Below are 23800 nucleotides of genomic sequence, written 5' to 3' on the forward strand. Positions count from 1 at the left end.
CTAAAAACAAAACAAAACAAAAAAAAAAAGAAAGACCAAGTACTCCACACTGCAAAGTAATTCCTCCCAGGGTTTTTAATGGTTTTACTTTCAAAACCAGGTCCAATGAGCTTTCTGAACAGCTGGTGTAGCTACAGAGAAACCAGCTTCCTTTAGAGAGCAGGACTTTGGATGGGGAGGACAAAATCCCTTCATATCTGAACATCTTCTAATTGCTTATTTATTGTATTCTGCAGTATGGCGTAAGTACAGAGAAGCCATCACCTCAGAATGCAGCTTAAAAAATTTTTTTTTCCTCTCAACACCATGATTCCTTTAACAACATGTTTCCAGCATTCCCAGGTAATCCAAGTTGTCCTACAAAAAACCCTTGGGTTAGACATAGGGGGGTTTGGCTGGTGTTAACAGAAGGGAGGGCAGAGGTGATGCTGGGGCCATGGAGCAGGCTGACATAGCGGGTGTGGGTACAGAAAAGCCAGCTTGTTTACATGCTTGTCCTACGACCGCTTGCCTTAAGCAGAAAGTGCCTTTCAGGATCTATTTTTGGAGGTTTATTAAATATGTCTGGTTCTCAATTCCAACAGTTTAATGAAGATCTAAATAAAACGCTAAGTTCTACCTTAAAAAATATCCTCTCAACTATTAATAAAACAATACAGATTTTTACTAAAGAATATTTTACCATTTCTATTCTGGAAAAGAAAAAATTTTAAAATTATAGACTGCTATTATACAAAGTGATCAAACAAAAAATGTATTTTTCAGGGCGCCTGGGTGGCTCAGTCGTTAAGCGTCTGCCTTCGGCTCAGGTCATGATCCCAGGGTCCTGGGATCGAGCCCCACATCGGGCTCCCTGCTCAGTGGGAAGCCTGCTTCTCCCTCTCCCACTCCCACTGCTTGTGTTCCCTCTCTCGCTGTTGTCTGTCAAATAAATAAATAAAATCTTTAAAAAAAAAAAATGCATTTTTCATCCTAATGCGAAATAAGTACATTTGAATCATACCATCTTCTTCATCCTCAGCTTCTTCTGCTTCCATTGGATCATACTCATCTTGATTATTATCTTCTTCAGTTTCATCATCATCTTTAGAATCCTCTTTTCTTTTATCTTCTTTCTGTAATTTAAAATGCAGTTAGTTATATTAAGCAAGATATCTGACCAAATGTTAAATGACTGAAACAAAAAAAACATTAAATTCATTATTTACTTGAAATAGAATCAAATTATAAAATTTTCCTAACAATACACTTTAAAATTAAACTACCATTCACAATACATGTAAATATACCGTCATGCTGCATACCTTAAAAAAAGAAAATTACCAGAAATTAGTTCTAGATGTCTATATAGGCTTAATTCAAAGACTTACATTTCTAATAATACACTAAAATCTTTTAGTTTAGCCTTTACATTTTGCTCTTCTGATGAATTCATCATTTGTTATACTCTAGAAAACTAAAGGAAAACTTCTAAATAGGTTGCTGGTAATGGAAATAATTACAGACCTTCCTTTCATCTCTATCTTCTTTTTTATCCTTATCATCGCCTGATTTTCTCCGTTTGGGTTTTGGCTCATCAGTTTCTTCATCTCTGTCTTCTTTTTTATCTTTTCTCTCATCTTTTTTGCTTTTCTTTTCCTTTTCTTTCTTGTCCTCTTTCTCAGGAAGAGATAGTAATGATTTGTATATTCTGACACCAAAATCTCTTTGAAGCATTTCATTGAAAAGTTCTGCAAACAGTGAAACCTATAACAAAGATAACAACAGTAACCCAGTCACCTTTAATAGAAATATTGAATAAACCCAGCATAATAATTTATCAAATAATGATTTGCCACATCTAACAATTAATATGCACTAACAAGAGAGTTATAATAATTGATGTCAATGATGTTGAGGATCTTCAAAAGACTCAAAAACTCTCCTGGGGGTGCCTGGGTGGCTCAGATGGTTAAGCATCTTGCCTTCGGCTCAGGTCATGATCCTAGGGCCCCGGGATCGAGCCCCTCATCGGGCTCCCTGCCCAGCAGGGAGTCTGCTTCTCCCCCTCCCTCTGCTCTCTCTGTATCTCAAATGAAAACAAAACAAAACAAAACAAAAAAAACTCTCCTGAAGATATAAACACTACGTTTAATATACTTTTGGCCAAATTTTAGAAAAAATAACACAAAATTTGACAAATTTTGAAATGAAATTTGGAATTTGAAAATGAGTAGGAAAAAAGGATTTCTATTTTACACAGCAATTAATCTTCATGATAAATGTATTTTTTAATTTATTCAACAAGTTTTTCTGAAATACCTACTACGTACCATGGACTATTCTAGGCATTAGGGATACAGAAGTGAAGGAAGCAGATAAAAATCCTAACTCTAATTTGCTAATAATCTAATGGGGAAAAGTAAAAGGTAACCAGAACATCAAATTTTAAGGGAAAAAAAAAAAAGGGAGGATAAACACACAGAGTAACAAGAAAGTACAGTGTAGTCAGAGAAGATCTCTTTGATTAGGTGACATCAGAAGTGACCTGAAGGTGACAAGTGAATGGGGCCAGATAGATCCCTAGAAAAGCATTTCAGGCAGGGGACACCAACTCAGATTTGTGAGTAGGAGCATGCATTATTACTATGCAAATATCCATGGATGATCACATACTCCAGAACCTAAAATTACACACTAAATTTTCTACATAAATATTTCTAAGTATGGGGTGTCTGGCTGGCTCAGTCACTAGAGCATGTGACTCTTGATCTCAGGGTTGTGAGTCTGAGCCCCACATCAGGTGTAGAAATTACTTAAAAATAAAATCTTGGGGCGCCTGGGTGGCTAAGTTGGTTAAGCGTCTGACTCTTAATTTCAGCTCAGGTCATGATCTCAAGCACTGTATCGCGCTCTGCACTCAGTGCTTGAGATTTTCCCTCTCCCTCTGCCCTTCCTTCCACTCACACTCTCTCTCAAATGTTAAATGTTAAAAAAATTTAAAAACTAACATTCTAAAAAAAAATTCTAAGGCTAATGGTTTCCAACAGATTAAAAGGGTCCAGAACTTGAAATGGTTGAACACAACTCTAAAATGTGTAAACTCTGGCAAGGAGTTCATAGTATATTTGATAAAACACTTTAATCAGACTATTTTCCTGATCATAAAGGATAACATATTAAAATTAAAATTGAATTTATAATCTATTTTTCTTTAACTCATGCCCAGTCTTTACACATTTTAAAACAGAAATTTATTATCAGTAAAATGACCATCCAGATGTTGAAAACTCACAGTGCCTGAGTGGCTCAGTCAGTTAAGTATCTGACTCTTGATTTCGACTCAGGTCATGATCTCAGGGTTGTGAGATTGAGCCCCAAGAGTCTGCACTAGGCATAGAGAGCCTGCTTAAGATTCTCTCTGACCGGGCGCCTGGGTGGCTCAGTTGGTTGGGCGACTGCCTTCGGCTCAGGTCATGATCCTGGAGTCCCAGGATCGAGTCCCGCATCGGGCTCCCTGCTCGGCAGGGAGTCTGCTTCTCCCTCTGACCCTCCTCCCTCTCATGCTCTCTGTCTCTCATTCTGTCTCAAATAAATAAATAAAATCTTTAAAAAAAAAAAAATTCTCTCTGATCCTCTCTCTTAAAAAAAGAGAGATATTGAAAACTCCCCTCTTAACCATTTGTGAAACTAAATAAGATTTCCATTTGCATAAATACAAGAGGCATTATCTTTTCCTAAGAGTCTTCTCTTTTTCATTACCTAGAAATAAAAAGCAGTAAGTTAAATGGGTTAAATTAGAAGTCCAGAACAGTAACTAGAATAGCAGAATTAATTTTTTTTAAAGAATTATTTATTTGCAGAGGAAGAGAGAGAGAGCGCGCATAGGCAGGGGAAGCAGCAGGCAGAGGGAGAAGCAGACTCCCCACTGAGCAGGGAGATCCCAGGACCCTGGGATCATGACCTGAGCCAAAGGCAGACGCTTAACCAAGGGACCCAGGCGTCCCCAGAATTATTTTTTTTTAAGTTTATTTATTTAAGTAATTTCCACACCAAATGTGGGGCTCGAACCCAAAACCCTGAGATCAAGAGTTTCATACTCTTCCACGGAGGCAGCGAGGCACAACCCAGAAGAGCAGAATTAATTTTTAAATCTTTTCATGTAAAAGCATTGAAAGAGACAAATCTAGCATTAATATTAAATCAACCAAAGATTTATAATTTTATGATAAATGGTTTTTCTTAATTACAGAATATTTTTTAAAAATTGGGGGCGCCTGGGTGGCTCAGTCGTTAAAACGTCTGCCTTCAGCTCAGGTTATGGTCCTAGGGTCGAGCCCCGCATCGGGCTCCCTGCTTGGCGGGGAGCCTGCTTCTCCCTCTCCCACTCCCCCTGCTTGTGTTCCATGTCTCGCTATGTCTCTCTCTGTCAAATAAATAAATAAAACTAAAAAAAAAAAAAAAAATTCATGTAACAAGGGGTGCCTGGGTGGCTGAGTCAGTTAAGCGTCCGACTCTTGATTTCGGCGGAGGTCATCATCTCAGGGTCGTGAGATCAAGCTCTGCACTGGACTCTGCGCTCAGTGCAGAGTCTGCTTTAGATTCTCTCTCCCTCTCTCTCTCTCTGCCCCTCCCACTTGTGCTCTCATTCTCTCCCTAAAATAAATAAATCTTAAAAAAAAAAAAAAATTCATGTACCAAAATGACATTTGCATTCTAAATAGATTAAAAGGAAATTAACCCAGGAGGTATGTTCGGTGGGGAGGAAAAAGGTAAGGGATCATTTTGCTAGCAAATGGCTGTTTCACAAATTGCTTTGTTTCCACTGGAGTAGCATTAGTTTGAGATCCTCCTACGGCATCAGTCAGATACATGGTATATACTATATAAGCAGTAATACCAAACACTAATTTTTTTCATTTATTTATTCAAATTACTACTAGATGGTAGGCACTATTAAGAATTATATTAAGTAACTGGTAATAAAAATAAAGTCATCTAGTATATAATATTTATTTATTTATTTATTTTTAAAAAGATTTTATTTATTTATTTGACAGAGAGACATAGCGAGAGCAGGAACACAAGCAGGGGGAATGGGAGAGGGAGAAGCAGCCTTCCCGCCGAGCAGGGAGCCCGATGTGGGACTCGATCCCAGGACCCTGGGATCATGACCTGAGCTGAAGGCAGACGCTTAACGACTGAGCCACCCAGGCGCCCTAGTATATAATATTTAAAAACACAGGCTTACTGGAATTATTAATGTACTAAAAATCATAATTATTTTAATACTTGCAACCTGTCTTTTATCAGGACCAGTAAGCATGCACATCGTGTTTTATAACTGCCTCAGTAAGCCTCTATATTTGTTCGTAAATGTCTCTAGTCTAAGTATTTCATTTTCATCTTGTGGACAATGACCTTTTGGGTCAAGTAAGTCTGACGGACTTTTCCAACATAATTTATAAAACAAAACATACAAACAAGAATGTGAAATGTGTTGGTAAGATACAATAATTGAAAAAAATTGTAATTTTTCATAAGCTATTATGAAATTAGTATTTTGGAATATTTTAATTGATTTTATTTAAAGAATGAAGCAATCACTTAAGGGATAAAAATCTTCAATTATTTTGAAAAATAAATTGTATGTTGTAAATCTGCCCTATAGTAATGGTAAGAGATAGATTCATGTTGAAAAATAAACTTTTTTTTTTTTTTTTAAAGATTTTATTTCTTTATTTGAGAGAGAGAGAATGAGAGACAGAGAGCATGAGAGGGAGGAGGGTCAGAGGGAGAAGCAGACTCCCTGCTGAGCAGGGAGCCTGATGTGGGACTCGATCCCGGGACTCCAGGATCATGACCTGAGCCGAAGGCAGTCGCTTAACCAACTGAGCCACCCAGGCACCCGAAAAATAAACATCTTTTATCTTACACTTCCGTCAGTCACAAGTATAATTTTAAATCCCACTGAATGCTATTTTAATTCTAAATATAGCATTACCTCATTCCCAAGAGGTAATTAGACATTATGTATTATATGTCTCCTGATATTCTGATAAACATACCACTACTTATGAAGTATTTTTTTAAAAAATAATAATTAAATCAGAACCTGATTAAGACTTTAGAACCAACTATCAATTTACAGGAAATACAGAGGCCAGAGGAACATTTAAATGATACTACAGGAATGCAATCACCAAAAGTGAATCCTGTAGGAAAAATCAGCTGGTGTTCAACGCCCCCAAAATAAATTGAAAGAAAAAAACAAAAACAAAAAAACAGAATCCATGAAAAAGGCCATCAAAGAAATTTAAGAAATATATTAACCAATCAAAATGTGTATACCTTATTTAGATCCCAATTCAAACTTAAAATATTACCTCAAATGAATGTTCTTTATTATCCTCTAATCTGTAGTCTAAAAGTACACTCAAAGACATAATGCTACAATCAAACTTTCCACTTTTTGCAGCCCAGTTTGGATGTACAATGATGGCTGGTTCATCAGGCAAAATGTATCTTCTTTCCCGACGCTGGCGTTCCATTTCCTCTTGACGTTTTCTTTCTTCTTCCTACATATTTGAAATTTTAAGTAATGGTTAAACCTCCATGTACAATATGTATGTATGTATCAAATGCACACCATGTAAAGAAAAAGGGCAAAATTCCCATGACTCCTTATGGTGATTATGCCAATCATAAGGGCTGGGAAGAAAGTTCAAATTTAGTAAAGAAGACAGCAGCTTCCATGGCTCCTACTTTTCTCTTCTGAGTTTCCCAGCACAAGAAACTAACTTCTAAAGAGAAAAAAAAAATACCTATGTTAACATTATATAAACCAGGGATTCTGGAAAATAGTTGACAGTAGCATAGTTTCTGGATCTTCCAGAATCCCCATATAAAAAGGGAATAATCTAGGGGTGCCTGGGTGGCTCGGTCGTTAAGCATCTGCCTCCGCTCAGGTCATGATCCCAGGGTCCTGGGATCAAGCCCCACATCAGGCTCCCCGCTCTGCGGGAAGCCTGCTTCTCCCTCCCCTGCTCCCCCTGCTTGTGTTCCCTCTCTGGCTGTCTCTCTCTCTGTCATATAAATAAAAAATTAAAAAAAGAATCTTAAAAAAAAAAAGAGGGGGAATAATCTAGATACCAAAACCAACATCCAACATTCATGTACATTCAGAACAAAACAAGGTGAAAAGGTATTCCCAAAAACCCCAATACACAAATGAGTGGGAAAAAGCCACAAGAGCCAGAAGACCTATATGTTACTGGCATCCGTGCAGAGGGAAAGCAGAAGGAAACAATGGGGTTGTCTGATGGCTCTAAGAACAGGAAAACCACAAAAGGGTCAAAAGGCGTTCACTGGAAAGTGAGTTCAATTTCATAACAGCAGCTGAAACTAGGCAACATTTTACTCCCAACAATAGTGAGTACAAGGAGCCTGTGTTAAGATCTAAAAGGGCCTAGAATATTCTAGTCCTACGAACTTGCAAAGCTGATTTACCAGGGCATCTTTCTAGCACAGGGTCTCTCACCCTGTGAAGAAATTTCTGAAAGCAGAATCAATAGCAACAACACAGACATGGGAGGAAAAGGTCCCAACCCAATAAACAGTGATGGAAGGGCAACAGAGATCAAAATCTTAGAAAGCAAATAACCATAGTTGTTTTTTTTTTAAGATTTTATTTATGGGCGCCTGGGTGGCTCAGTCGTTAAGCGTCTGCCTACGGCTCGGGTCATGATCCCAGGATCCTGGGATCGAGTCCCACATCGGGCTCCCTGCTCGGCAGGAAGCCTGCTTCTCCCTCTCCCACTCCCCCTGCTTGTGTTCCTGCTCTCGCTATCTCTCTCTCTGTCAAATAAATAAATAAAATCTTTAAAAAAAAAAAAAAAAGATTTTATTTATTTATTTTTGTGAGAGAGAGAGGGAGAGGGCACGAACAGAGGAGGGCGCAGAGGGAGAAGCACACTCCTGACTGAGCAGGGAGCCCAATGCGAGACTCAATCCCAGGACCCTGGGATCATGACCTGAGCCAAAGGCTGACACTTAACTGACTGAGCCTCCCAGGCACCCGCAAACCACTACAGTTTTAAACAGAGTAAGAAAACAACATAATATATAAATCTTTATGAAGTCAGGAAAAAGCTATCTTTTTATTAAAGATTTGAGAGAGAGAGAGCGCCGTGCATGCACAGGCTCCCCACTGAGCACGGAGCCCAACATGGGCTCAATCTCAAGACCCTAAGATCACACGACCTGAGACGAAACCAAGAGTCGGTCACTTATCTGACTGACCCACCCAGGCACCCCTTAAGCAACCTCTTCTAATAAAATGTTAGGCAAACTAAATTCACATAAAAATGAGCAAAAGAAAGTATTGAGGTCAAGTCCTATAGAAAGTTACTATTTAAAAGAGAACAAGGAGAATTACATCCCTACAGACAATGAAAGTGGGCCAGAAAAACAGGCATAGACAGATAAAAATCTTAACTATTTTAAAGCGTACTAAGAGATTAAGAAAATCTTACAAGATATGAAACGACAACAGAAATAATTTTATTTTTTTTTAAAAAGATTTTATTGGGCGCCTGGGTGGCTCAGTTGGTTAAGCGACTGCCTTCGGCTCAGGTCATGATCCTGGGGTCCCAGGATCGAGTCCCGCATCGGGCTCCCTGCTCGGCAGGGAGTCTGCTTCTCCCTCTGACCCTCCTCCCTCTCATGCTCTCTGTCTCTCATTCTCTCTCTCTCAAATAAAGAAATAAAATCTTTAAAAAAAAAAATTAAAAAATAAAATAAATAAAATAAAACAGATTTTATTTACTTGAGAGAGCGAGAGAGAGAGAGAGCACGAGCGGGGTGAGGGGCAAAGGGAGAAGCAGGGTCTCCGCTGAGCAGGGAGTCCGATGCGGGGCTCATTCCCAGGACTCCAGGTTCGTGATCTGAGCTGAAGGCAGACACTTAAATGACTGAACCACCCAGGAGCCCCAGGACAATATAGTAAGAATTTTAAAACTGAAAATGAGGTGATAGAATACAAGGGCCACCCAGGCGCCCTGAAAACATGCTTGTAGATAGCAGTTTTATTCACAATACCAAAAGGTGAAAACAACTCAAGTGTCCATTAACAGATGAAGGGATAAACAAAATGCAGTATATACATGCAATGGAATATTATTCAGCCTTATAAAGAAATGAAGTTCTGGGGCGTCTGGGTGGCTCAGTCGTTAAGCGTCTGCCTTCGGCTCAGGTCATGATCCCAGGGTCCTGGGATCAAGCCCCGCATCGGGCTCCCTGCTCAGTGGGGAGCCTGCTTCTCCCTCTCCCCCTCCCCCTGCTTGTGTTCCCTCTCTCGCTGTCTCTGTCAAATAAATAAAATCTTAACAAAAAAGAAAGAAATGAAGTTCTGATCCATGCTATGACATGGATGAACTCTGAAAACATTATGCTAAGTGAGAGAAGCCAGACACAAAAGAGCAGATACTGTATGATTCCACTTCATTAGGTATCTAGTATAGTTCCCTCTCTGTCTCTCTCTGTCAAATAATAAATAAAAATCTTAAAACAAACAAAAAAACAGTAACATAGGGACGCCTGGGTGGCTCACCCAGTTAAGTGTCCATCTCCTGGTTTTGACTCAGATCATGATCTTCAGGGTCGTGAGATTGAGCCCCACATCATGCTCCAGGCTCAGCACAGAGTGTACTTGAGGTTCCCTTCCCTTCCCCCTCCCCAGCTCTCCCCCACTGCTCATTTTGCTCTCTCTAAAATAAATAAATAAATAAATAAATAAATAAATAAATAAATATCTTAAAAAGAAAAAAGAGTAGCATATATTTAAGATATTTAAAGAAATAAAAATGTGAATCAAAGACTTTATATTTAGCAAAACTGACTTTTTTTTATTTTAATAAATGTCTATTTTAATGTTTTTCACAATAGAATAAATACTTCTCTTGATGACTGCAGATACATAAGACTGTTTGGTAGTATTCAGAACCACCACAGTAATGGTGGTCCTCCTGATTGGTGTGTACTCTTCAGTAATTATAAGGAATTACTTCTCTGAAACTGCTGTCAAACCAGCAAGACTGCATTTATGCATCCATCATTTTCAGGGTTGTTGGTAACCTGGGCATATTTGCCCCAAATAACTTTGCCTCCTTGTGTCACAAGGCCCAACTCACTCACATTCACCTCAATTATAGTGCCTTTGGTAATAACACCCAAAGTTGTATATAGTGGGGATGAAGGATTCTTTTTTACACCAAGTATTGGCAGGCAAAAAGTGGCAAAACTGACTTTTAAGGAGAGTAGAGTCAAACTGTTACGAACATACATGAGCTCTGAGGAATCTCCTAGAGATGAGCTTCAGAGACAATGACAAAAGGACTATTGGTGAGCATTAGATACGGTAATTGTAGGACAAAGACTAAATGAGAATTAAAAGAGTACGATATGTAATGCTACACGTTAGAATGATGTACTTATAGTACAACATAAAAACAATGGGGAGAAAATGACAATAGGAAATGCAAAAATAGGGGCGCCTGGGTGGCTCAGTCAGTTAAGTGTCTGCCTTCGGCTCAGGTCACGATACCAGAGTTCTGGGATCGAGTCCCTCACCGGGCTCCCTGCTCAGCAGTGAGTTGTTTCTCCCTCTTCCTCTGACCCTCTGCCCACTTGTACTCACTCTCTCTCAAATAATTAAAAAAAAAAAAAAAAAATACAAAAATAATTTTAAACAGATTTCAGCAATAACATTAGTGGTATACTATTAGTTCTACATTAGTGTTGTGTATCTATATATATATTCCTACTCACTGGACAAAAAAAGACAATTTGAGCTTCAATAAGGATAAGAATTACAACGAACTGAAACCCATAAAATGTGTTTAAATCTACAAATTCAGGGAGCCTGGGTGGCTCAGTCGGTTGAGCATCTTGCCTTTAGCTCAGCTCATGATCCCAGGGTTTTGGGATCAAAGACCTACATCAGGGTCCCTGCTCAGTGGGGAGTCTGCTTCTCCTTCTCCCCCTGCCACTCTCCCTGTTTGTGCTAATAAAAAAATCTTAAAAAAATAAATCTATAAATTCATAATGATGTTTATTTTTTTTAAAAGATTTTATTTATTTCAGAAAGAAAGCACAAGCAGGGGGAGGGGCGGAGGGAAAAAGAGAAGCAGGCTCCTCGCTGAGCAAGGAAACCGATGCAGGGCTCAATCCTAAAACCTTGGGATTATGACCTGAGCTAAAGGAAGAAACTCACCCAACTGAGCCACCCAGGCACCCCAACAATAACGTTTAAAAACAAACAGGTAGGGGTGCCATGGTGGCTCAGTCGTTAAGCGTCTGCCTTCGGCTCAGGTCATGGTCTCAGGGTCCTGGGATTAAGCCCCGCATCGGGCTCCCTGTTCAGTGGGGAGTCTGCTTCTCCCTCTCCCACTCCCCCTGCTTGTGTTCCCTCTCTCGCTGTGTCTCTCTCTGTCAAATAAATAAATAAATAAAAATCTTTAAACACACAAAAACCAAACAGGTAACCATCAGAAGATGATAGGGAACCAATTCAGTATCTTGAAAACTGGATAAAATAAAGGGCTCCCACTGGCCAAGTGAGACAATTTCACTATCAAGGTAAATATTTATAATCTACTGAATAAGAAATCACACATCAATGCACCTCGGAATAACAAGGCAATTCTACATGATCACAAAAACATCACATCCAAGAAATTTAACACTGCTTCAATATTATCTAATATCACATCCATAATCAAATATCTCCAGTTATTCCCAAACTACTCTTTATGGCTTTTTTTTCCCCCCCTATTCAGGACCTGTCAAGTTTCACACTCAGCGCATTCAGTTGTCACGCCTCGCTAAACTCTTTTACTATTTATCATTTTTCTTCTTTAGTCTCTCATTATATAGACCTTTTTTTGAAAAATTCAGACAAGCTGCTCTGCAGAAGTTCTCACATTCTAAATTTATCTGATTGTTCCCTCATAATTAGATTAAGGTAAAACACTTTTGGCAAGAATACTTCATAAATAATGATGTACACTCCACAATGCATCACATTAGGAAACACATACTGTTGGTTTCTCCAATTACTGGTATTCTAACATGCTTCTTATATTCCTGTATTTCAAATTCAGAAAACAAATGACAGGCTTATGCAAGCAGGAATTATTTTAAGGGCATAAGTCTATAGTCTCAGAGTCTTAAGGACTGAAGTGCAATCAAACACATAGCTGTAGAAGCAGCAAAATTCTGGAATAAGCACTTCACTAGAACTCAATCTCTGAACTTAATGGCTCGGTCAATTAAATTTTATCTCATTTTCTATATCTAAGATATAGGAGTAATTTTTTTAAGTAAACTCTATGCCCAATGTTGGGCTTGAACCCATGACCCCAAGATCAAGAGTCACATGCTCTAATGACTGAGCCAGCCAGGCACCCCAAACACATGAATAATTATTCCTTTTTAAAGGGGAAGATTAAAAATACATGACTTGGAAACAACTCAAGTGTCTCTCAAGTGGAAAACTAATAAACTGATACATTGATACTATGAAATGTTATTAAGGAATAAAAAGGAACAAATTAGTGGGCACCTGGCTGGCTCAGTCGACTGGGCATCCAACTCTTGATTTCTCCTCAGGTCATAGTCTCAGGGTCATGGGATAGGGGCCCTAAGACAGGCTCTGAGCTCAGCACGGAGTCTGATTGGAATTCTCTCTCCCTTTACCCCTCGCCTGTTACTGCCCCTCCCCACCCTCTCTAAAAGCTTAAAAAAAAAAAAAAAAGGAAAAAATTAGTGATATATACAACAAAATGGGTGAATCTCTAATGCATTATGCTGAGTTGAAGAGGTCAGACTCAACAGGTTGTATGGTTCCATTTACATGATATACTGGAATTGGCAAAACTACAGGAAACAGGTCAATGGCTCCCAGAGGCTGGTCTGGGAGGCAGAAGGTACACATGGAGAGAGGAAAATGCTTACAGAGGGATACAGAGGATTTTTAGGGGGTGGCAGACCTGTTTTATATCTTAATTGTGGTGGTGGTTGCACAACTATATGCATTTGTCAAACTTGCAAAACTGGTTGAATCTTAGAGTTATGTAGTTATATCTTAAAAAAAAAAGATTTATTTTAGAGAGAGAGTGAGCAAGCAGAGGGAAGGGGCCCCTATAGTTTTATCTTAATAAAAGTATACACAAACATATTTCAAGAACTCTCTCTAAACCAATATTATATTTAATAGTATATACCTCTTTATCATCTTCAGATTTCCTATCATCCTCCTCTTCCTCTTCTTTTTCTGATTTCTCTAATTCCTTTTGTTCTTCTTTTTGCTCTTCTACTTTAAGCTGTTTTGTCAACCGGGCTATTAACTGGGATTTTAATCCTTTAGAACTAAGAGCTCGACTTTCCAATTCTTTTCGGAGATCATTTACCTAAATATACAGAGCATAAAAACACAGAAAAAGAAAATGGGATATTGAAATAGGGAACAAACTATGCAATTATCTTTCATCTGGTTTTTTAAAATGTTGGTGAAAAATACACTTGTACAGCTCAGAACATGTTTGTGAAAATGCAACTGATAGAATATTTTTGGAAAATAATCTGTAACATGTTTTAAGATGCTTTAAAAACCATTAATGCTCTTTGACACAGAAATTCTAATTTACGGCAGTTCACCCTAAAGAAATATTCTAAACACACTGGAAAACAAAACAAAACCTTTACATATTTCTTGTAACAGTTCCTTCCTCAAAAATGTGAAGAATCTAAATATCCAACAAAAGATAATACCACATCAACTAGATGAGAGGAATACAGAACATTTAAAAATAATTACATGGGAAACACCAATATTAATTGAAAAGAATGAGACTGCCAATGTTTTATAGATGATCAGAACCAACCAACCAATCATAAAGCTTGTACACAGAAAAAATAATGGAAAAAATACACTAAAATTTTAACAGTGGTTGTGTTTGAGTTATAGACTTGAGTAACTTTTATCTTCTATTTTTCTATGTATGTACCAGTTTTTAAAATAAGCACACATTGTATTTATAACCAAAAGAAATACAAGTTTTAAAATAAGAAACTTAATGGCAAAGCCATCAGTTTGATAAAAAGTCCTGGGATGCAGGCTTAATCTTCTTATGATATACATTCTCCACTTACTAAAAAAAAAAGCAATGTGGGTTAAAAAACTACAGTTTCATAAGAAGGAAGAAAATGGTTTTTTTGCTGACAAAAGTTAACCAAAAGGTCAGCTTTTATGTGTTAAAAGTAACAGGCTGCAAAAGCTTGTGATCTTCTGATCTATGTAGAATGTACACACGTAGAATTCTATGGACCTACATTCACATTATAAGCCCAGAAACGAAAAAGTATAGAATGATAATCAGTCCAAAGACATTGGGGACCAAAGAAAAACTAGTACAGCTTAACCAATGATTTTCAAAAGAGGCTTTTAAATTATTCTTTCCCAGTTCAGATGTGTATCAACCTACTTTTTAAATATTATTTCAAAAACTAAAGTAATCTTGATAATCTTTTTCCTGTTTCTTCCCTTTTCCTTGAATTTAAATTACTTAAGTGCAGAAATTCTGCCTTCTTGCTCAGTTCCCCAATCAAAAAATTATGCTACTCACACTACATGCACTTGTATATTACACTCGACAGATATAGGCTGCATTGATTTATGAAGTCAACCCTTATTTAATAATTATACACACACGTATAAATACAGAATATGTATTCAGTTGACTTTATTTTTAGTGGTTTTTTATGATAAAACACGGATCTCATTCTCTATTCTTGTCAGAGATTTCAAATTTCAGTTACCTTCATTGTCTTTGGATCAAGTTTAGACCAATGGGTCGGAGTAGAAATTTCTTTAGCTTCACCATCATCTTTCTCTTCTTCATCCTGATATACAAAGTTAAGAACATAATTACTATTCTGAAACCTTAAAATAAAAGTAATTTATTTTTAAAAGTCTGTTGCTGATCTGTGCAAGGTCACAAATGTTTCAGATTGTCTTCTCCTAAAGTTATTATTTAGGCAAGTCCACGTACATACATTCTACCACTTTTAACTGATCACAAAGACACTCATCAGCCAATCAAAGCCAGATCTGTGAAACACAAAAGGGTGATAAATTACAACACAAAGGATATCAGGGATGCACAAACACTGCCGGTCTCCACTAACCACACAGTGTGTGATCTTGCCCCAATTTTCAAGCCACCCAAAGTTAAGACTGATTTAGTCAGACCTTTCAAATGTACCAAAGACGATGCCACATAGCCTGAAATGTCAAATCTCTCAGACTTGTGGTTGTCCAATTTCAAATATCCATGACTAGAACTGATGACCGTGAAAGAGAAAATTTTTTAAATTTTAGAAAATGGCAAAATGTTTAAAATGGCTTAATACTGAATCTTGCTCAACAACTGGTCCCAGATTCCAGCAACTAGACCTATGATAAAAACAAAATTCTGTGCAATTTAAGCACAACTTATTTTCCTTTGAGGTCTCAGCACTCTTAAAGTTAGCATACTAGACAGATTTTTTTTTTTAAAGAAAAGAAAATACAACTATACTGCTGAAAGCTGGATTACCAGTCGCTGTTACCAGTTATGTTCCTCCATGTGTGTTTGTTATGTAGTGTGTGGTGTGCATTTGTGCCTGTGTTCCTGTGCCTGTGAGAAGCGGAAATAGAAAAAGGGATTAGCGTTCAGTGCCTGTTCTCCATCAGCCTCCTTGCGTTCACCCTGAAGCTTCTCGACCAGCTGCTGCTTGTATCCTCGGGAGAGGGTTTCCCACTCTGAGCGGGTGGGAAGGCAATGCCAAACATCCGGGAAAAATAAAACCACTGTCTCCACATGAGCTGGAACTGTACGCCCCTTGTGGGTCTCCTCAGGGCGATGGTAGCGAATCTCTGCAAAACGGTACCTGTTGCAAGGGAAGAAGCATGTTGGAAAAAAAATTCTAAAATACATTTTAAAGACCCTAGTTCACTTGTAGCACATCAAGTAAAGAAATTTTGCTGCAAGAACTTGAGGTTGGTCTAAAGAAAAAAAAATTATAGAAGCCATAGTTCCTCTTTTGGTACATTTGTACAATATTTTATGGTTAAAAGAATATGTTCCCCAAGACATTTTCAAGTTTGATTATAGAGCTACCCATATTTTAGAGAATACCTGAAGAAGCTGGATAGCTGTTCAGATTTCATGTGCTAAAAAAAGAATATTCTCAATTAAGTCACAAGAAATACACTAAAATACACAAGACAAATAAGCCTCAAGAGAAAATATGGCTGAACAAAAATAATCAGCACCTACATCATTTTATAACAAAAGAATTATAATGAAATGAAGTTCTCTCTTGACGATCTTCTCCAGCTATGCATGAAATGAAAAATATTTTCAACATACATCCAACTTCCGAAGTAAAGCATAACAAAACATTTAAGTAATGTTCAGTTTATTTTGATTAGTTCTTAAATCCTTTTTCCCCCAAACATTTTTGGCACCAAATAAACTTTTGCTACAAATGGGGATTTTCCTTTGAGATTACCTGCATGATCAAGGTTGCTAAAATAAGGGGGGAGGGGAGGCTGACAGATAAGAACATCTATATAAACTATGAAAAAACATTTCTAATCAAGAAATGAATTGGTACTTACCATTGCGTGCATACACTTAGATCAATGCCTGTCAGAGCCTTACAACAACGAATAGCAGTCTTAATCAACACAGAGGGGTCTTTTTCTGGGTCTGGTCCATCCAACGAAGGAGACCAGTGACCTCCAATGGCCATGGCTTCATCCTTGCCTTTCATGCCCACTAAAAACTAATTCAAAACAAAGAATCATTTACATGTGTTATGCAACTTGTCAAATTACAAATAAAATACTTGAAAAGGAAAGGGACAAACCTTTCCAATATCATTTTTACTACCTCTGGTATCTGTCAGTCAAGGAAGAGTTCAGTTCATCGTGTTCCACACTGCATTTCAGCAATGGAATAGGATTTACACATCATAACTCATCCTTCTAAAATATTTCTTCAGATAAAGAATTTTTTTAAAGAAACAAGCTATAATTCACACTTTAAAAGAATCCAAAAATATACTAAATCCAATACCACTAAAATTTTACTATCCTATGAGCATAAAATACCAAAATGACAGCTAAACTAGTGACATACAAATAAGATATAGCCATAATCTTCACTGAAAGAAAATCTTCATCATTAAATTTTGAGTGCCTTAACAATACAAAAATTAGTTGTTAATAAGTTAAAAATGTAGTATTTTTAATTTATATATTATATATATGTATTTTATATACATATGTACACACACACACACACACACAGAGTTAGAACTAAGCAAAGCAAATATATACCTGAAGTTAAAATAAGTGTTTCATTTTACCTTAACAAGTCTAGCAGGATGTTGAAATCCATCTCGAAGTTCTTGTGGGTCTTCAGCAAGAGCACATGACTTATGATACAAATCTTCCATACTAGGACTAGCCATCAGCATTACCTATTATAGTCAAATAATTCAATCCTGTCAAAAGTCTAAAGTAATGTAAAAAAATGAGAAGCACTACTAATTATCCTTACATATTAGATATCCAAAATTTTTTTATAAAAATGGAAAGTAAAATGCTACAGCAGAAATGGTATTAGATACTTTATAATGATAGAATTTTAACTTATCAAGAAATGCTTTTTGATCAATGTTCTATAATAGCCAAAAACTATCCGACCATAAGCAATATACTGAATGTTACCCTGAAGGCTAACATATAGGGAATTCACCAACATTACGTTTTATCTGAGGCTACCAGAAGTCACAGAACATTCCAAAAAGCTATTCAATAAAATCAACTTCATCTTCACATTTATGAGTTTCAAAATGTTAAAACAATAACCATGAATTTTACAGCTTAAGAGATAAGACAAAGAGGTTAAATTAAATTACTTAAATAACCAAAACAGAATCAGGCAGACAAGGAAAAAAAAAATAGCTATTCAGGTCTTAAACATAACCACTTCCAGGAGATTAATTCCACATACACTCTTAATATGAATAACTGCTCAGAAATTTTAGCTATATATCACAGAATACAAACCTTTGCACTGTATAAATGGTCAGCATCTGGTGGATCAAGAATAGCCATATTTTTTTCTAAGGACTCTACTTCTCTGTGCATTACATAGAAATTGCAGTAATTTCCCAGCTGAAATGGTCTTGACAAAGGGAAAGCATCCACCCATGTAAACTGAGCATCAAAAAAGTCACTAGGTATATATAAATTCTGATAACGGCGCCTTAGTTCCATCATGTCACAACTAGGACTGAAAAACAGACATAAGTAAGTGAATAAATAGCCTTAGTATCAAAGATTATATGAACATTCACTCCATTCCACATCTAAATATATAGGCTGACATGGCTAAAAGCCAGCTGAGAATGGTCAGAGTCAATTATTAATGAGCTATAGATTTGCAAAGAGCCATATGAAACCTCACTTTCAAATTTGTCTACTTAGAGCTTTAAATAAATAACTGGTACCTAAGTGTTACCTTCATTTCTTTGCGTTTTCTGTGTAGCTTGAAATACGTTAGAGACCCTCTGAAATAACTTCAATGCCAGCTCCAGAGAAGATATGAACAAAAAGCAGTTCTACCTCAGCTGAAACTACGAATTTTTTAGAAAATTATAATTCATATAGAATGGATACAAAGAAGGGACAAGATTGATACCAAATGATGCGTACTCCTCAATTAGGTTCATATAATGTAAAAAACATAAATCTTCATTTTATAGTAAGATCCTATATCAAGCATATTTACATTCAAAATTAAGCACAAAAATCCACATGAAAGCTAAATCTAAATGTTTTTTGATTATCTAACACCTCCATACCTCTCTCTGTTAATGATTACGATCCATACCTGATGGATTATTACGTAAAGAGGGTAAGTTTCTTGCCTTTTAAATACTGATTGTTTTAAAGGATGCTTTCCTTTTTCCTAAGAAGCAGAGCTTTTAAAGAAAAGGAACTCAAAGGTAAATCAATCTGGTAAAAGAACAAAGGATTTCTATTAAAAGCATAACAAAAAGTGGAAAACAACAATTTGTAAGATGAAAAGATAACTACATTATTTTTTTTATTATTTTTCTTTTCACTGTCTTTTTGAAAGACAACCAAAGACAAGGTATAAATTATGACCTAATATATTTGTAGGGCTATCTTTTTATTTGAAGCCTAAAAATAACAAACATATAGTGACAAACTTGTCATCAGGTATGGTTGCTAACATAAGTATACATTATTTGGATAAAATTCTGCTGTCAAAATAAGGAAAATCTGAAAAATACTTATTTGAGTTTTTTAAGAAATGTTTCAAATAGACAGTATGTATAATAGTTTCTTAGTTTTCCATCTCTAGAATTTTTGAAGTTGTGTTTTACCCTGTAGGATTTTAATCTACAATAAAACAAAGGATGTACAAATGAGTCATGCCTTGGCGTACAGTATCTTATAATCACATTACTACAAAACAGTCTTGATTTCCACAACTATAGATGAGAAAAGGTATAGTAATTTCAAATGATTTTTATTTGTAATGGGTTGATCTGATGTTCTAGGAATTTATTTCAAAGTGATGAAATGAAACTATGAAGGTCTAACCTGGAAGGAGAGAAATAGCTATTGAATTTATATCCTATTCATCACAATTCTCCCCAAAAGTAGAGCAGAGCTGCTCTATTTAATATATTTGGGACTGGAGAAGTGTTTTTGGTTCTAATAAGTTTCTCTGATATATGCAATCTAGATAAAAGTAAATAGGAGTAACAAGAAAAGTAGTATAAATTAAGAATAGTTGCTCATTTGACCACATGACTAAATGAACATGAACTATCTAACAATTAAGCAAAGTTCCCAACAAAGATTTTTTTTGGCATTGAGTAGTTTAAGTTTACACTGTTTTACTCAACCTAGAACTGAATATATAGAAATTTAAATTTCTAACAGGTCAGTATTATCAATATTATTCTTCTTCGTTGAAACACAGTAATACATCCTCAGGAGACTGAAGCGCACAGTTATTTGTTCCTATGCTAAACAGCTTTAAACACTGCTTTTAATGATTCATTTTTATTTTATTGTCAATTTGTTTTCTCCATTTGTTAATTTATCTTATATTCAATTGCCAGTCCCATCCCAGGGCCTTTAGATAATTCCTCCTTTCCCTCAGACTAAATCAGTCATTTGACCAATTTGCGTTTTTATGAATTACAACTTTGTAGTTACTACCTGGCCATGACATCCCACCACCACCATTAATTATGGAGTATCTACAACTGCCACAGACTGGATTAAGTGCTTTAGATACACAAACTCAATTTAACCTTAGTAATTCCACTAGTTGATAAAATTTCCATTTTGCAGGTGAAACTAAGAAATTCTTGTCAACTTGCCTATTACCTCTGACTCCAAAGGCTGAAAAATGTGTTTATATACATATATATATATCTGTGAGTGTATATGAAGGTCTATGTTGCTATGATGCCACATCGTCACAGCTAACTTGAAATAACTGGTCCACTGCTGTGCTATTACTTCATCATGCACAATGAACTACGCATGGACTTAATAAAGTTATCAATAAATCTGGACCTTAAATGATTAACTTTAAGAAACAAATTAAAAAAAAAAACACAAGCTGATCACAAGTGGCTCTTTTTCAATAACTATCTTTAATGATTTGATGAATATATGAAAATACACTCCTACTTCAAACTGCATTTCTGCCCTATATAAAGTAAATGTCAGGAATGAAAGTTGTAAGAAAAATATCTCTGTAACATTCTACTAAATTAGACAAATTATAAAACTGGTAATTCAATAAAACAATGGGGGGAAAAGAACTTACCAATCTAAGGAAAATTTTGAAAACTGAACTGTGTAACGTGGAACAACACGTCGAACTCTCCGAGGTGATCGTTCTCTCTCTCTTCGAGGAGATCTCTCCCGGGAACGTTTTCTCTGAGGAGATCTTTCTCTGGATCTACGTCGTTCTCTCTCCCTTTCACGACTTAAAACAAAATGTTCTAAAATTACTAATATTTCTGGCATTATTGAACAGTTTTTTAATAAAATAGATAATATAAGATTCCCTAATATATTTTAACAACTTCTTAAAAACTGTTGTACAGTATGTGTAACACAAACTCACCATTTAACAATTTTTAAATGTACAGTTTGTGGCATCACATGCATTCACAGTGTGCACCTTCACCACCATCAAAAGTACACTTAAAAAGTACACTTAAAAAAAAATACCTTCGGTCATCTTTTCTGTTAGGCACTTGATCCCCTCTGTCATTCCTTCCTGAAAATCTGGATGGTGGATCTAATCTTCGTGCTGGTTGTGGCTGTGAAACTATACGAACAGGAGGCTGCAATAAACCAGCTTTAAAAGACACACACAAAAAATATTTTGACTTAAATAAAAGCATTACCCAGTTAAGTTTCACAACTAGAAAAAGCTGGCTGATGTTTTAAGCTTCGTGGCCAACAAATAGTAGACACCACTTGTATATTTGTATATATTTTTGTAATCATTTAAAAATGCAAAAGCCATTTATAGCTCAGTCACCATATAAACCAGGCCATGGACCAAATCAAAGGGCTATAGTTTGAAATCTCTGATCCACAGAGAGTACAAAGACTGCTGTACAAGTTATTCACAGGGTGCCAAACTATCATCCAAAGGTTCCACAGAGAAAAAGAACTCCTTATTATGGAGAGATCTCCACTCTGACCTAGTTATGAAATTTAGCATCAATTAATGGAAGAATCTGACATGTGCAATACAAATTACAAAACATCACCTATAAGGTGTCCTGGCCAAAGCCTTTCTTTTTCTTTTTTTAAGAGAGAGAGCATAGGGCGCCTGGGTGGCTCAGTTGGTTAAGTTACTGCCTTCGGCTCAGTTCATGATCCTGGAGTCCTGGGATCGAGTCCCACATCGGGCTCCCTGCTCAGCAGGGAGTCTGCTTCTCCCTCTGACCCTACCCCCTCTCATGCTCTCTGTCTCTCAATCTCTCTCACGCAAATAAATAAAATCTTAAAAAAGAGAGAGAGAGAGAGCACAAGTGAGCCAGGCGGTGGAGTGGGGGGGGCAGAAGGAGAGGAAGAAAGAAAATCTTAAGCAGGCTCCACACCCAGCAAGGAGCCTGACGTGGGGACTCAATCTAACAACCCTGAGATCATGAACTGAAACCTAAATCAGAAGAGTGATGCTTAACTGACCAAGCCACCCAGGCGCCCCTTACCAAAGCCTTTAGACTTATCTACTAGGTTCATAGTTTATATGGCAGATAGAGAAACAAGATAAAACTGTCAGAAGGAATAAAGGCAAATCCATTATACAACATTCCAAAAGAATCTACAGGACAACTAGCCCAATTTCTTAAAAAAGTCAATGTTGTAAAGGAAGAAGAAAAAGCGGGAAACTGGGGCACCTGGGTTGCTCAGTCAGTTGAGTGTCCAACTCTTGATTTCAGCTCTAGTCATAATCCCAGGGTCCAGGGATAGGGCCCTGCCTCGGGCTTTCCACCAGTGGGGAGGTCTGCCTTGGGATTCTCTCTCCCTCTCCTTCTGCCCTCTGGCTCCCCCTCCACCCCTGCACTCTCTCTTAAATAAATATTTGAAGAAAAGAAAATGTGGGTAACTATTCTAGAATAAAAAAACTAAAATAACATAACCAAACACAACGGATAAAAGCTGACTGACTTTTTGTTTAGGAAACAAAACACAACCTTCAAAGACCTCTGGGAGACAAATGGGGAGATTTGAATATACTGAGAATACTTAAATGCTTTTTCTTAGATGTGATAATAGATTGTAGTTATATAGAAAAATGGTCTCGGGGCACCTAAGTGGCTCAGTCATTGAGCGTCTGCCTTCAGCTCAGGTCATGATCCCAGGGTCCTGGGATGGAGCCCTACATCAGGCTCCCTGCTCCACAGGAAGTCTGCTTCTCCCTCTCCCACTCCCCTTGCTTGTGTCCCCCTCTCTCACTGTCCGTCTCTCTTTGTCAAATTTTTTTTTAAAGATTTTTATTTATTTATTCATAAGAGACAGACAGAGGCAGAGGGAGAAGCAGGCTCCCTGCTGAGCAGGGAACCAATGTGGGACTCGATCCCAAGACCCTGGGATCATGCCCTGAGCCGAAGGCAGACGCCCAACCATCTGAGCCACCCAGGCACCCTAAATAAATGAAATCTTAAAAAAAAAAAAAGAAAAGGAAAGAAAAGAAAAATGGTCTCTTTTAGAAAGGACATGCTTCAGTATATAGGGGTGAAACATCCCAGTGTCTGCTAACTACTTCAAAGGAAGAAGCAAAAACTGTATGTATTTGTACACAAGTAAGCAGGCAAAACACATAATAAAATGTTAACAATTTTACAAGGTTGTAAGTATATAACTGATCACTTTACTGTTTTTTTTTTTTTTTTTTTTAAGATTTTATTTATTTATTTGAGAGCGAGAATGAGAGAGAGAGAGAGAGCATGAGAGGGGGAGGGCCAGAGGGAGAAGCAGACTCCCTGCCGAGCAGGGAGCCCGATGCGGGACTTGATCCCGGGACTCCAGGATCATGACCTGAGCTGAAGGCAGTCGCTTAACCAACTGAGCCACCCAGGCGCCCACTTTACTGTTCTTTCAACATTTTTGTATGCTTGAAAATTTTCATGA

General features: G+C 37.1%; 1 protein-coding gene and 1 non-coding gene across 7 annotated transcripts in view; both read right to left on the reverse strand.

The window, feature by feature from the left end:
• Window positions 1-23800, reverse strand: part of CCAR1 (cell division cycle and apoptosis regulator 1) — a 59125-nt gene that overhangs the window by 8759 nt on the left and 26566 nt on the right. For 4 of the 6 annotated variants that reach the window (XM_081824158.1, XM_031021952.2, XM_006728900.3 and 1 more), the window contains 11 exons: window positions 21383-21512; window positions 20973-21134; window positions 18161-18386; window positions 17455-17568; window positions 16703-16869; window positions 15759-15969; window positions 14857-14940; window positions 13263-13448; window positions 6366-6557; window positions 1507-1746; window positions 1004-1115 (listed from right to left, as the gene is read on the reverse strand). In XM_081824158.1, coding sequence (XP_081680284.1) covers window positions 1004-1115; window positions 1507-1746; window positions 6366-6557; window positions 13263-13448; window positions 14857-14940; window positions 15759-15969; window positions 16703-16869; window positions 17455-17568; window positions 18161-18386; window positions 20973-21134; window positions 21383-21512 — 1824 coding nt within the window. The remainder of the gene's footprint in view (window positions 1-1003; window positions 1116-1506; window positions 1747-6365; window positions 6558-13262; window positions 13449-14856; window positions 14941-15758; window positions 15970-16702; window positions 16870-17454; window positions 17569-18160; window positions 18387-20972; window positions 21135-21382; window positions 21513-23800) is intronic. The other 2 variants (XM_031021945.2, XM_031021955.2) reach the window with 2 other exon arrangements.
• LOC115938400 (small nucleolar RNA SNORD98) lies at window positions 17001-17065 on the reverse strand. Its single transcript, XR_004073526.1, has one exon. It is a non-coding gene; the product is annotated as a small nucleolar RNA SNORD98 (small nucleolar RNA).

The sequence above is a fragment of the Leptonychotes weddellii genome, chromosome 6, assembly GCF_054177405.1.
Source record: "Leptonychotes weddellii isolate Sample4059 chromosome 6, ASM5417740v2, whole genome shotgun sequence".
Lineage (NCBI taxonomy): Eukaryota > Metazoa > Chordata > Mammalia > Carnivora > Phocidae > Leptonychotes > Leptonychotes weddellii.